General features: G+C 40.6%; 1 protein-coding gene across 3 annotated transcripts; it reads left to right on the top strand.

Moving 5' to 3' along the window:
• The first annotated feature begins 2,280 nt into the window (after positions 1-2,280).
• pecam1a (platelet and endothelial cell adhesion molecule 1a) lies at positions 2,281-12,376 on the top strand. Of its 3 annotated transcripts, none has more exons than XM_051388734.1 (15): positions 2,282-2,456; positions 2,573-2,596; positions 3,981-4,274; positions 6,148-6,444; positions 6,529-6,789; positions 6,933-7,217; positions 7,851-8,147; positions 8,226-8,489; positions 9,049-9,181; positions 9,307-9,359; positions 9,542-9,595; positions 10,206-10,295; positions 10,407-10,445; positions 11,035-11,057; positions 12,026-12,376. In XM_051388734.1, the coding sequence occupies exons 1-15, from the start codon at positions 2,399-2,401 to the stop codon at positions 12,170-12,172; spliced, it is 2,319 nt and encodes a 772-aa protein (XP_051244694.1). In that variant the 5' UTR covers positions 2,282-2,398; the 3' UTR covers positions 12,173-12,376. The 3 variants fall into 3 exon arrangements, with proteins under 3 accessions (XP_051244695.1, XP_051244694.1, XP_051244693.1); XM_051388733.1 differs by having other exon boundaries at positions 12,023-12,376; XM_051388735.1 differs by lacking the exon at positions 9,542-9,595 and having other exon boundaries at positions 2,281-2,456; positions 12,023-12,376.
• Positions 12,377-14,617: the final 2,241 nt, after the last annotated feature.

Raw genomic sequence — 14,617 nt, 5'->3', positions numbered from 1 at the left:
TTAACAAACAATAACTACATTAGCATCGCTGAGGCTCCGGCAGCTGTTAGCATGTGCTAGCGTTACACGAACAATGAAAAGCATAAATTATTAAAAATACTCAGTTACTTCCTCTGCCGTCTCTCTGGTTTTTTTCCGACTCTAGCCGGACATTGCCGTCAAAATAAAAATAAATGCACTGTGCTCATACATATGTAGAGATTAGTGTTGGGCTGTGCAGCCAATGACTGAACAGTTTGCCTGCTGAAGCCTTTGTGCAGACATTGGGCTGCAGGCTGCAGGCTGGGCTCGCTTGCTTGTTCTCTGCTAGCCTGCTCTTTTATAGGCACAATGGCGGAGCTCCGCTAGTCAACAAGGAAGTAAACTTCCTGGCAGGGTGGCAACATTCGCAGTGAAAGGTCGCAAACACAAACTGTGACGTCACAGTTAGTGCGAAGTCTACACTGCGTGTTTTATCTCCTGTATTCTGACTGAGGCAGCCCACAAAAACATGACTGAGTCATCTTTTTTCACACTTTGCCTGCTTTGTCCCAAATGTACATAATCAAATGATTAAAAAGTTGGTTTTGCATAATATGTCCCCTTTAAAATAATAAATTGCAAACACTTGGATGAAAATGGGAAGCTAGCATGCTAGCTTACTTGAAACAAACATCCACCCTGAAACACACAGTCTGTTGGGGTTGTTCAACATCATGTTGAATAAAATCTAAAGCACCCTTAACACTACAAAAGTCACATTGTAATCCTTGTTCAGGTTTACTGAGCTGAGTTGAATACTTCAAATTTTACACACTCCACTTTGTGTTTTAAATGGTTATTATCTCACTTACTTATCCTGCTAATGATACTTTAATTAACTGCAGGGTTAACAAGTGTTTGGAACTTCTTGTGTGCTGCTAACCATTACAAGCATTAAGAAACTGCCTGAGCAGACTCTTAACTGATACTTGGTGGTACCATATATATAGTTTGTCTTGAAATAACATGGTGGTCTCCCATCAAGGTCACCTCTGTATCAGCGTGAAAATAAAATGCATACAGCGTGATAACATCTGTTGTTTGTAAAATCTGGCACAAATGAAAATGACTTGGAGCATCATGCAGATAAAGCTGCAGAGCAGACCATGTGGCTTCTCAAGCATCTTTTCCTGTTAGTCTTCAGCAGCTCTTAGTGGTCGTAGTTAAGGATTGCAAGGCGCTGCACAGCAGTGCAGGCTTAAGTCTAGAATTTGAATACAAATGTAATCACCTTCTCAGTGTGTTTGTACAGTCGTGCATTTGTGACAACATAAGCAGAAATTACCATTGCATCCTGTGATATTGGCATTAACTGCATATGATATTGGGGGAAATATACAATGTTGAGTGGAGTGACTGTTCTCCAGAGGACTCCCATTGCCCAAGGCTTTTTATTTAATGGGGAAACACATCCATGACAACTACAGTATTGTCTCTAAAATCAATGCTACAACAATAATACCTGCCAGTCTAATTTTCTTTAACTGAAGGATGTAGCCATAATAATTTAATCTGACATTCCCCTATGTTGTGTATTTCACCCCAAATTGACCAAACACTTCATCATATATAAATCATCACCGCACGCTCTGCAGTTAAAGCTTGGCAGTTGCTAAGATCTTAGTTTGTATCCTATAAATGATTCAGTGGCTCCATCATAGTTTCATCTCACGGTTTTAACAAGAGGATACTGAGCACTGGAGGAGGAGAGGATTATGGGTTGGTAAGGTGAAAGGTGGTGTTGTGAAAAGACTGAATGTTTTGATTGTGCTTATGCTAAACATATTTAATTAGAGATTGGATCTTGACTCAGTGGAAAATCCCCTGCAGTTCAGTAAATAAACGCAGATGACATAAACAATGTAAGAGGTGAGGTTTGTTGGCCAAGCAAAGTGGAGTGAGGCCTCTTGCATAATTCCTGATGTGTTTGTTGTTTTGGTGGAGAGTAACAGTTTGTTGCAGTGTGTGATATTACCAAATGTGGTCATAGCTCAGGTTGGTTGTCATTCATATTACACTGTCAGATTATATAAGAAACAGCCTAATCGGATCCATGCTGAGGGAGGACTGGAGGAGGGTTGCGAGGTCAGAAGGTTTCTTTAAGTCTCTCTGACATTATTCATGGAATTTCTCTCCTCTCACACACTAATAAATGGTTCCTGAGGAAGTAACAGTCATTTCCTGGTCGGCCAAGCAGCCCAAGGGGTGATAAGACAAGGGACACCCTTTTACCACAACCACAGCCTGAAACACTGCCATACTCTCCACCTCTCCCTTCCTATGTCCCTCCCCTGTCCTTTCGACTGCCCCTCTGGCGCTCTGTTTCTTCGGCCCTCTGTATTTTAATCTTACAGTAGGTGAACCACCATTACTCAGGATGGACTCCAGACCCCCCAACCTGCTGCTGCTGCTTCTTACCAGCCTCCTATACTTCTGTAAGGACCCACTGTTGTGCTGCTTCAGGGATAAAGGATGTTCCTTCAGTTAAACCAAATCTCCTGACTCTAACTTTTTTTTTTGGTCCCTTTTCTCTGCTTTTCTCCAAACACAGGGCAATGTGCCAGAGTACAGGCATGTAAGTATAACTACATTACACTGACTGTTGTTTAATAATCGGTCTAGGGTTGTAGTTTCTGCAGAAATGAGACAGTTTCAGGTTATCCAGTCCTTGCTGTATTAGACAAAAGCTATTTTTACCTCACACAGTTATTTATTGCAGGAAATGGGCATTGTACCATGCACTCCTGGCCTCCTTGATTTCTTTAGTCTTTAGTGAGATTCTTTCAAGATATTTTTGGTTGTCACAGGTGAAGCTGGGTAATCTTTTAAATCAGCATGAGTTTGGATGAAGTTCCCAAATTTTGAATAGCTTTCATGATTGTGAATGAAAATGTTAATTTATTGTTGTTTTCCTTCTTGGGTTAGGGTTAGGGTTAGTGTTGTGTCAGTGTTTATCTGCAGCTGTCTGAGAGGAATTATTTGACATTTTGAGAAACACGCGTCTTGCCAAGCGTTAAATGAGGGATTGACACCACTCTCATGTCAGCTCAATAGGACTACAGCCAGTAGCTGCTTAGCATGAAGACTGGAAAGAAGGGGCGGGGGATCCAAAGATAAGTAAATCTGCCTACCAGCACTGCTAAAGCTCACAATTAACCTGAAGTCTGGTGTGTTTTCTTTGATGTGGAACCAGTGGTTTAATCTTAACCCTTTTTTCAGAGCTTTGAAAACTCTGGTAAAAGGCTAGCACATTGACTTTGAATTAAGATTATTTTGTCAAACTCCCATTTTCAAGGTCAAGAATAAACTCCCCCACTCTACATACAGTGTGTACTATTTGTACAGTGCCTGAGTTAGCACAGTCATTCACTTCCTCAGTCACCTCACTGAGCCCGAACTAACAGCAGTACTTTGAGGATGTGGACTAAGTGATTCTTTTGTAGCTGTTGAGGCAGGTTACACTGTACTGTTGTTGTTGAAGAAGAGCAGAAGTTGGGATAAATCAACACAGCTCTCCCAGGGGGGGCGAGGAGGGTCAGATGCTGTTTGTTGAAGCTTTTTCCTTCCTTCAGCTCCTGCTTACTCTGCAGTAGACTGGTGGCCAGGGAGCGCCTTCCTTCAGACTTTACCTTTATTGCGGAGAGAATAACAGACCCTGATTGTTGTATTAGATAGATAGATAGATAGATAGATAGATAGATAGATAGATAGATAGATAGACGTAGTAATCAATTAAAAACAAACAAACAATAAATTAATAAATAAATAAATGAGATGATGAATAAAAGTGCCAATAAAAGAGAGAGGGGGATGCAACAGCCAGATCCTGATCATGAGCCCCTGCCACTGGCTGTATTACTGGCTCAGTCCATGATAAACGAGACATGCAGTCCTAATGATATTATTTCTTTCTAATGCATGTGCATGTTTGTGTGTTTGTGTGATATTTGGATCTACAGCCTACACTATAGATAACGTTGGCCTTACAGTCCAACCTAGCAGCACAGTTGAGAGCGGGACACCGGTGACCCTACGCTGCCAGGTCAGGGTCAGTCATGACAACATCCCTCACCTGACACATACTTTCCAGCTCACACAGGACGACGTTCTTGTCAGCTCCTCTACCACCACAGAAGACTCAGTCGTATATAAGCTCAGCCCAGCCAGGGCAGCTGACTCTGGAAGTTATCAATGTCGGGTCACTGTCAAGGAAAAGAGCAAAGCCAGCGAGAGCAAAAAGCTCGACGTCACAGGTAAAGCTGGAGATTACATATTGGTACAGCACATTTCACAAACCAAAGTGTATTTGCTTTAAAATGGTTAGTTTTGTTTTCTTATTTTTGCTTTTGTCTGACATAGGTAGTATAACATCAAAATATAATAATATACCTGAAATTCCTCCATACATCAACACGGTTGGAGGGAAAAAGTCAACATAAATGAGTTGGACAAAACCAGTTGTGTTTTATTTCCAACTGATTATTCACATTACTGACAACCATTTTCCACAGCACAACAGAAGCTTAGAGAAGATGTTAGACTGATTTCCTGCCTTCTAGAGGAGTGGTTCTCAGTATAGGGTCCAGGGACCCCTGGGGGGACCATAAGTGGGTTCCAAGCATAATGGGGAATATTTTCATTTCTCTATAATTTATATATATAGTATAATTTTGGCTAAAAGTATGTGAAATTAGAGAATGCATAAAATTGACTATTCTGTTCAGGGTTTGCACACTCTTCACTGTTAATCTGCCAATCTACAGCATAGACAGTTGTGGAATAATGGGGACTACGGTGGCGGACGAGGGCAAACGCACCACAAACGGGCAAACACGCCGCAAACGGCAAAACGCTGCACACGTGGGAATGATGCAAAACCAAAAACTTACAAACCCACAAAACAAATGCCAAAGAAAAATGCTGCAAAAACCAAAAACACACAAAACAACAAAACAACTGCCAGATACAAACGCTGCAAATTCGCTCCACAAAACGGAAGTGCGCCAGGCCACTAGGGGGACAAGAAAGTTGGCTAAGTTTTGGAGAGGAGAGTAAAAAGGTACGTTTTATTTTATGTCTTTTTTAAACACTCGGCCGTAATCTTTTATAATATTAGATTATAATAATTCTTCATTATTATTTCATTTATAATAATATTATTTAATCTTCTTTATTATTATAATATTCTTCTATAACATTATTATAATATTATAATATTATAAATGATTACGGCCAAGTGTTTAAAAAAGACATAAAAGAAAACGTACCTTTTTACTGTCCTCTCCAAAACTTAGCCAACTTTCTTCTTCTTCTTCTTCTTCTTCTTCTTCTTCTTCATGTCTTTCGGATCTGGTCCCACAGGACTGGTCCATCCCTCAGGTCGGGTACCCCTTGTGGCCTGGCGCACTTCCGTTTTGTCGAGCGACTTTGCAGCGTTTCTCTCTTGGAGTTGTTTTGTTGTTTTGTGTGTTTTTGGTATTTGCAGCATTTTTCTTTGACATTTGTTTTGTGGGTTTGTAAGTTTGTGCTTCTGCTTCATTTCTGTGATTGCAGCATTTTTCTGTTGCTGCGTTTTTCTGTTGCATTTGTTTTTATGTGTTATGTGTTTGTGTGTTTTTGGTTTTGCATCATTCGTTGCATCAACGTTTGCCCGTTTGCGGTGCGTTTGCCCTTGTCGGCCACCATAGGGGACCCCCTAGACTACATCTATGGGTCCATAGCCTGTTTCAATTTTAGGGGACACTTAAAACTTTAGTAAGATATCAATCACAGTAAACATTCTGATTGTGTTATTGGTTTGTAAAAGTTGTGCCGCAAAAAATGCCACGATTTGTAAAATACTGCCTTGGTGTTGTTGCCTTCTAGGAATGTCTAACATTAGACATTTGATAGGGAGCTGCTGAAAAGAACAAACAATACACAAAAGATTCTGACTTAAAGCAAAATTTGGAAAATTATTATTAGGAATGTAAATATACACAAGCTATATATAGTTAACAAGCTAAAACAAGATAAGGCACTTCAAATCCTCATCGTCTGTATATCATACAGACGATGACGTTCTTTGGTCCCTAAACTGAAACATTCATCATCAAGCTAGAAACCACACTGTTTTCCTCTCCTCAGGCCTGCAGACCCCCATTCTGTATCTGAATAAGACTACACCCTATCAGAGTGAGGAGTTCACAGCTACTTGCAGTGCTCCGGGGGAGAAAGGAGCCCTCGTCTTCCAGTTCCACCAGAGATTTAGAGGAGGAAATCCTGAGAAGATAAAGCAAGCAGCGTCCACTGGGAACTCATCAGAGACCACACTGGTCCTGAGCAGACTTGGAAACAGCATCCTGTACTGTGACTATGAAGTCGGTTTGGTTTCTGGGGTCAGACGCTCCAACCGCAGCAACGAGATTTCAGTGTTAGTCAAAGGTGATTAGATCAAGAGCTGTTGTATCACAAGAAAATATCAAATTGTCAGGCACGTGGTTGATTATTCTGAGTTGTGTCTTGCAGCACTCCACATTACCCCGATCATGAATATATTGCCTTCCTCAAATGTGTCTGAGGGTGACATAATAGAGGTGGTATGTAGAGTGGTGAGTGATCTCAAGAACATTGAAGTATTCCTGACGAGGGACAGGAGGATCCTCAAGCAAGCCTTAGTCAGCCTCAGTCATCGATTCACTACAAAAGAAGGAGACTCTGGGGAGCTTGTGTGCAAGGCAGAATGGGGCAACGTGCAGCAAAAATCCAATCAAACAATTCGTGTCAAAGGCAAGACCTGGAAATCCTCTTTCTTCTGAAACGTTTAATATTACTCTAAGTACCCTCTCATCTGAAGTCTATTCTCGAAGATAAAAAATGTGCCAGATATACATTGTATGTAATGTTTGATTTTTGCTCTCTCACTCCAACAGAATTGTTTTCAAAGCCACACCTGACTGTGTCGCCCACAGACATATTTGAGGGACACACCTTCGAACTGACCTGCTCTGTATCCAGTTATGATCCTCAGAAGATCGAAAATGACACCATGCTGTTCTCCATCTACAAAGACGGCGTTGAACTTAAGAATGGAACTAATTACCATGCTAGAGCAGGGCCTTCTGCAAATGGCAACTACAGCTGTAAAGTCAAGGCTCATTCTCTTGATTATCACAATTTTTCAAAAGACAGCAAATCAGTTGTTGTTGAAGCAAAAGGTGAGTCATCAAAAGAACTATATTGCAATTAACTGGATGTTTTTAGGCAGGCAGCAGGACTTCCTTTGCTAGCAGCAAGGCTCGTGGGGCTGTCAGGCAGTCAGTCAGTCAGGCCACTACCGTGGACCAGACTCAAAATGTTCCCATAATATTAATCCTAATGACATTTACACCGCCCTGACTTATCATCTAATGCCACCATAAGACTGATTATCTTTATACCTATTGAACTGATTACTTGGTTCCGACATTCACAGGGACTCCAGGGGGTCCGTAGTTATCACTTTGATGATCCCATAACTTGCCCAATATTTTAGTGTCCGACTTTCCCATCAGCCTCACCTGTATTCTGTGTTTAGTGCTAATTAGCCAACATTATACCTGCTAAACATCAACATGTTAGACAGTTTTCACAGCAGCCATTTTCACATGAAATAGTAGGGTAAACACAGGTGTTGCCTTCAGGTCAGTCAGGTGTTCCTTTTAGCTCAAAGCACCACTCTGCCTATACAGCCTCATAGAGTTGCTAGCATGACTGTAAACTCTTATTTATATATATTTAAAATGTTTACTTTTGTTTATCTGTATCTTGTTCTGTTGTGCTGACTAACTTGTGAATTATCTTATTCCCAGTTCCTGTTTCAGAGCCCATGCTGAGCGTGGTGGGGGGTACACTGGTGCTGGAAAAGCCCTTCCAGCTCATCTGTCACAGTGACAGGGGCACTCTGCCCATCGTTTACACCCTGTACGCCCCTAAAAGGCCGGCTGAGTCCAGGAAGGTGAGCAAGCCGTGGGAGCAGGCCATCTTTAACTCCTCAGCCATCTACAAGAATTCAGACTTAAAGAAGTTTCTTTGCCACGCGAGAAACAGTTTAAATGAGCCTCCGATGACATCAGGACAGCAGCTGCTAGATTCTACCATTATCATAGGTATGTTGGACGAAGAAAAAACAGGGACGCATTCAAACAAGTTGATGTTAACTTGGTCTAACGTAATTTTCTATGCAGAGCCTGTGTCAAAGCCAGTGTTGAGAGATGTCTCTGATGGGCAGGACGTGAACCTTGTCTGCTCTGTTCAGAAAGGCACTCCTCCCATCACCTTCACCTGGTACCACACAAAGAAAGCAGGCGCTCTTGACTTCCAGACCACCAAGAAACTGGAAGGATCCTACAGGATCAGCCATGTCAAAGGAGAGCACAAAGGAGAATACTACTGTGAGAGCACCAACCTAGCCAACAAAACCAAAATGAGTGATACCATCAGCATCGGAGGTCAGTGTTGTCTTCAGTGAATAGCAGTGGTGATGGGTGCGCGTTCTTGCCTGTCTATTTTTGTGAGGATCAATCAGAGTTTTAGAGAGTTAGGATGTCTTTTGATTTGAGTTTTGACAGGTTTGTCAATCTGAAGGCAAATGTTGTTTTTGAAGGATTTAATCTTGTTATAAAACCCATAAGGGTACACAGATTGTTTTTGACTCAGCATTTATTGGAATAATAGACCATCTAGAACATAAATAATTGAGTTAGTCTGAAGTACAGATCCTGTGGCATTTTTTTACATAAAAAATCTAAAATAAAATAATTAATATTTTAATTTAAAATGGGTGCTGGATTAATTCGCATTTTTGGCATCCGACTAACGCTCTCATCGTTGCTTTGAGCTGAGGTGTGGAATGACTGAACTGACATGATTATAAAATTAAATGATTATTTATGTTTCCCCAGCAGTGAAAGGTAAACTGCAGTAACCAGAAAAGTGAGAACATTTTGAATGCTCTGTATAATTAAATTATAATTCACACCCATCTGTATATTTCATTCTATTGTACAGTAAAGCTAGCTGGCTGGAAGAAAGGTCTTATTGCAGCCTTCTGCATCCTGGTCATACTGGCACTGATCCTTGTTATCATCTTTAAAAGACGTCTCCTAGGATTTAAGAGGAAAACAACTGCCGAGCTGTCAGTGTAAGTAATATTTTTTAATGTTCTTCATCTGTGTTTCGAAGGTAATGTGCGCAAGTAGTATGGTGACGCCCATACGGTTTCCTGTTTTAAAAAACTGATTGTGTTTTGTGTCTACCTCATCTTAGGAAGACAGCCAGCACCAATGTGGAGCGACTGAGCCTCACCCAGGCTGTCAATGGTAAAGTCTATAATACTAACACAAATACTCAGTTACAAATTCTACTTCAGAGCAAAATATGCATTAAGAAATTAATTAAAAAATGTTCTCTTTGTTTACTGTTCATTGTAAAGCATTAAAGTAGCAGTGCCGTAGATTGTACCAATTCCACAACTGAGAGTCTTTTTGGCCTTTCTGTGTAGTTACTCCAGGCATGATAGGAAAGAGTGTTTGGAGTGATTACGTATCAGGCTCTGGTGAGTAGAGTGTATGGACAGTGTTTAACTTTATTCACATTTTATTAAAAGATGAGGGTGGTGTTACTTTGCATTTTTCTTATTGTCAACAAATCCTATGAAAAGACCAAAACCAATATTGTGTGAGTCCACCTTTGAACACTCTCTGATTTCCCTATCCTGTCTGTGATCCTACCCTACCCTACTGGTTCCTACTGAAGACATAAAAGTACATATTTTAAAAAGTTTAAGTCATTTCCTATTACAGCTGGTTACTGTAGTTTTTAGAATTTGTCGGGAACTATTTTCTGCTGCTGACACATTTTGGTTCACTATTAAAGAACCATGTCACCCAGTGCAACAGTGAGGCTCATAGATGTGTTTTTAATAGTTTCTGTACAACAATGGAGCTCCATGGCACAGAGAAATAAGATATATGAAACTTTGGCGTAGCAGACAATACATGTTTGTAGACTCAATTCATGGTTGGTTTTGGTAATTTCATGAAAGAAACATTTAAAATATCACCAAGCTTATTATTTAATGTGACTGCCATACTGTGTGATTTAAAATCATATGCGAAGCTATGACGTTTAACTTTGTGAGTGCTTCCTGCTGTGTTGCACTGCAGAGTCTGATGACCAATATAGTGTGACCTCTCCAGGAAAGCCAGAACCTCAGTTCATTGAGGCGCCGACCAAACAGGCAGATCCTACGAGCGGTAAGACTGCCTCTGAAATTGCAATATTTTAGTGTACAATTACACCACCATTGTCATTTTGATCTTTAAAACACTGTCTAAAATAAATTATTACACATTTTTTTGTGACAGCTCAGGGCACAGACAACGAAGTGCGGAACTCCAAGCAAGGTATGACTTAACATCATGCTCTTTATTCAAACCCTCCTTACATATCGCGGTGAAAGAAATCAGGCCACTGGCTGACGTTTTAAAAGAATAAGCACCAGGAAACCGGATCAACTCCAACTGTAAACATCTGCATTGTTAGTGAAAGAATGTCCCATTAAAACAGAAGGCTCAGCCGCCAGGTGTCCGCTTCCTGCTTTAGTCAAAGCGAACTTCCTGTTCCAACAATCAGAGCCAAACAGTGTGTACATCCGTTAAGACTAAGAGAGCAACACGCTCCATTGTTTGATACTCATAAGGGAAACTCTTGTCCATTGTTCAGTAATTTTCTCCTAAGAACTCCCAACAGTTTAAATGTCATCTGTACTCAGACCTAACGGGAAGGAAAACACAATATCAGGCTTGTTTTTGCCCCTATAAGACAAAGACTAGCTACTAGCATGTACATATGAGTGTGAGTGTGTGTAGCGTGATAAGCTCTATGTTTCCTGGGATCTGATCATGGGGGTACTGATGACTATACAAGCCCTGCTTTAATCCTCTGACTCCTCTTTTTGTTTCCTGAGCTTGTCCTCTTGCTGTGTTTTTGCAGGTGTTCCAGAGCCGGCTGAAAGTGTAGGTAGAAACACACACATCACGCACACATCACGTACACATCACGTACACGGTGCATGCACATAGCACAAACAGGACAAACACACGCTCATGGATCTGTTGAGTCTTTGTTCAGAGACCGCTCACAGACAGACACAATAAACACAAACACTGTGGAGTTTTTATTGTTTGTAAACCGGTAACTGAAGGTATTAACATTCAATAACGCCTTATTTTTCTTGTTTGTACATTTCTGAAAATAAATAATAGGATAATAATCATTACGTAGGAAGTGCCATGCAATCTGGCACAAATCTATGTGTAATTATTGCACTTCATTAAACTGGAGTCTGTTAGTCAGTACACAGCGGGTCAACTAAACATGCAAAAAAAAATCTACAGGCAAACATACAGTTCAACATATATGAGGAATAAAGTTTCCTATAAAAGATGAATGATTATACATTTTTACTTGGGTTCCAAGGAGATTTCTTCAGGAATCAATATCTGCTCAACTAACCAAGCTAACCATTTCTCCAGGGGTGGCAATGTCGGTCCACCAATCGTCCAGACTGAAATATTTCACAAAACCTTTACCTGGAATGCCGTGAAATGTTGTACAAACTTTCATAGAGCCGGCAGCATGACTGTAGACTCTTGTTTCAGTATAATTTGTAACCGTTTTTCTACTAAACTTTCTAGAAAAAATTAGACAGGTTTTAGGAAATAACAGACTCGTAAAGTGAAGTGTTATCCAACGTTATGATGAGTTGTATATTTTGCTTTGTAACTATTGCCTATCTGCATATTCTCACTACTTTGATAACTTCTGTTTGAGACAAATGAGTTGACGTCATGGTATAAATCACAGATAGCTAGTTACAAGCAGTCTGTCTGTGCTGCTGATTGATTGAGTCATGGATGTCACACAGTAATCTGTTCCTTCACACAAGCCTCATATTTCTCTTTTTTTGCCCCCTTCTCAGCAGGGGTCCGTGGAGTATGCACAGCTTAATCGTGATGTGGCTCACCACAGTAACCATGGTGACCACAGTGTCCAGGATGACTACAGTGTCCAGGATGACCACATGACAGACAGCAGTGTGGCCAACAACACTGCTGACCATGGGGAATGAAAACATGACCCAGCTCCAGTACCCAACAACAAGAATATTTATTCCCTTATTTATCCGGCTCGTTAATGCAGCTGGACCTTAAACAGCCCTAAGCAATAATGTACTTTTTTGTATTTTTTTTAACGCTTTGCAAGAAACATCCTACACTGAAAATCCACTTGCTTCACCTTTGCAGGGCCAATAAAAATGTTTTTGTTAAGTGAATTGTTTTTCTTTCCTTCATTGGTTGTTTAGTTGCCAAGACACACAGAGAGGATGTGTTGTGATCCCAAAGGAAAAGACATTCAAGTGTGTATCCTTCCACTGATGGCAGCGGTGACAGAATGTGAATGGGAAGAGAGGTCTTTGAAGTGAGCAGAGTAGTGATGTTGACTCTTCAGTGAGGAGGTTGGGAGTGCGTTCATCAGCCCGCTCTGCTGTGTGTGATCAGTGCGTCCTGTTTGAACCACTAGAGGACAGACTTCAGGCAGCGCCGCATGGAAACTTAGTGCCATCTGGCTGTGATCTCTCTTACTGTAAGAAGGGCTTTCACTGTGTTGTCAGGAGATATCAGTTTCATTTTCCGTTATCTAACGTTTAATTGAATGACATAACATGAGTTATTCAATGTATCCACACACCAGTATGTAAATCTCTTGTTGAGATGAACATATGGTATATTAATGATCCACTACACTCCAGGAAGCTCTTAGCTCAGAATATAATGTAACCATAGACTGCGTGTTGTATCTTAGAATGTGTTGGAAAAGACTGCAACTAACAATTACTTTTTTATGGCTTAAGTCTTGATTACTTTTTGGGATTATGTCAGTGTCTGAAAATAGTTTTTAAAAAATGCAACAATGTCACAATTTCCCAAAGCCCAGGGTGACTTCAAATAGATTAATCCAGACTCAAAGATATTAAATGTGATTGATACAAAACAGATAAAAGCAGCAAAGTCTCAGATTTAAGAATATATGTATATTTGTCGTACTGTTGTAGGAAAAGCTGAGGTCAATTAGGGTTGCATTCTAGTATTTAAATTTTATCATACTTTTCAGAGGCAAATATTGTACTTTTTACTCCACTACATTTATCTGACACCTTGAAGTTACTAGTTACTTAACAAATTCATATTTTACAAACAAAACGTGTAATCACTTTATTAAATATGATGCTGTGCTGTAGAATACCCATGTAAATAAGCACAAAATAGTTACATTTGTGGTCCATCGGATGTAACATTGCGAAAAACGTGAAAGGCCCCATCTACAGCCAGTGGTTAGTTTGTCCATTCTGAGCTACGAGAAAGATGACAGTTCAACATGGTGGAGTCTATGGAAGGTGACCCACGGTGTCTGTAGATAAAATGGTTCATTCACAAGGTAACAAAAACATTAAACAATTCCTTTATTCAGGTAATTATACACTAATGTATATTATATTCAATTTCTGGCAATAGTTCCTCCTTAATGTAACACACTGGACCTTTAAAGTAAATTGTGATTTTGAGTATTTTTACTGAGCAGTAAGTTTCACTACTTCTACTGATTTACAAGATATGTAGAGTTCTTCCACCACTGCCTGAAGCTGAAGCAGCTAAATGGTTATCATTCATTTTATTATATACACCTGTGCTTTTCCTGACATATAAAAATGTCTTCCATAAAAAGGCCCATTAGCCATACGCAGCTAGGAAAATAAAGATTTCTACTATAACTGTAGGTTATAAGGTTTTCACCTGCCAGCAGGTGTAAGGTGAGACAGTTACAAAGGTTGTGCACTAGACCTGAATTTTAGGAGCACCCAATGGGTTCAGCTAGTTCATGGCAACCGCTGTCAACAGTCTGGATTATGAGGATCTGCATTTTGTCAGGAAGCTCTTATGAACACTGAACAGCAGATCATATCCATGTGGGAGTCCTGACACCTGACACCAGAGCTAACACCAACAGCCTGCCACCAACTCACACACTTTCATCTCCATTCTTAGAACAGACGAACATATAGGCCGATCTATGCAGGAGATGAAGTGTTTGTCTTCATTATCTGCCTGCCTGGAGTGTGTCTATGTGCTCATGTATGTGTGTCAGACTCACAGAAGTGTCTGATCTCCTCCACCACTCTAAACTTTGTTCATCGCTGCTGTAGTGCAAAGGCTTTATGAATGTGTGCACAGTATGTGTGCACAGTATGTGGCACCAGGGTGTGGTACAATATTTCCAGAGTTTGCACCATTCCCTCAGGTCCCCCAGAGCTCTCATATGCAGATTGATATGGCCTCTGTGAGGTCCTCAGAGGCATCTGTGAATGGATACAGCTTCAGCTCTGAGGTGCCAAAATGAAAACTCACTCTTGCTCTGACGATAGGGCTGCCTCAGTCAACTCATGGTTTATTAATCATATTACTTAACCAGGAGTCTGGACTTGACAGGAGGGAACAGCATATTCTGAGACACCCAG

Source organism: Dicentrarchus labrax, unplaced genomic scaffold (assembly GCF_905237075.1).
Source record: "Dicentrarchus labrax unplaced genomic scaffold, dlabrax2021, whole genome shotgun sequence".
Classification (NCBI taxonomy): Eukaryota; Metazoa; Chordata; class Actinopteri; family Moronidae; genus Dicentrarchus; species Dicentrarchus labrax.
This window is presented reverse-complemented; position numbering and strand designations above follow the sequence as displayed.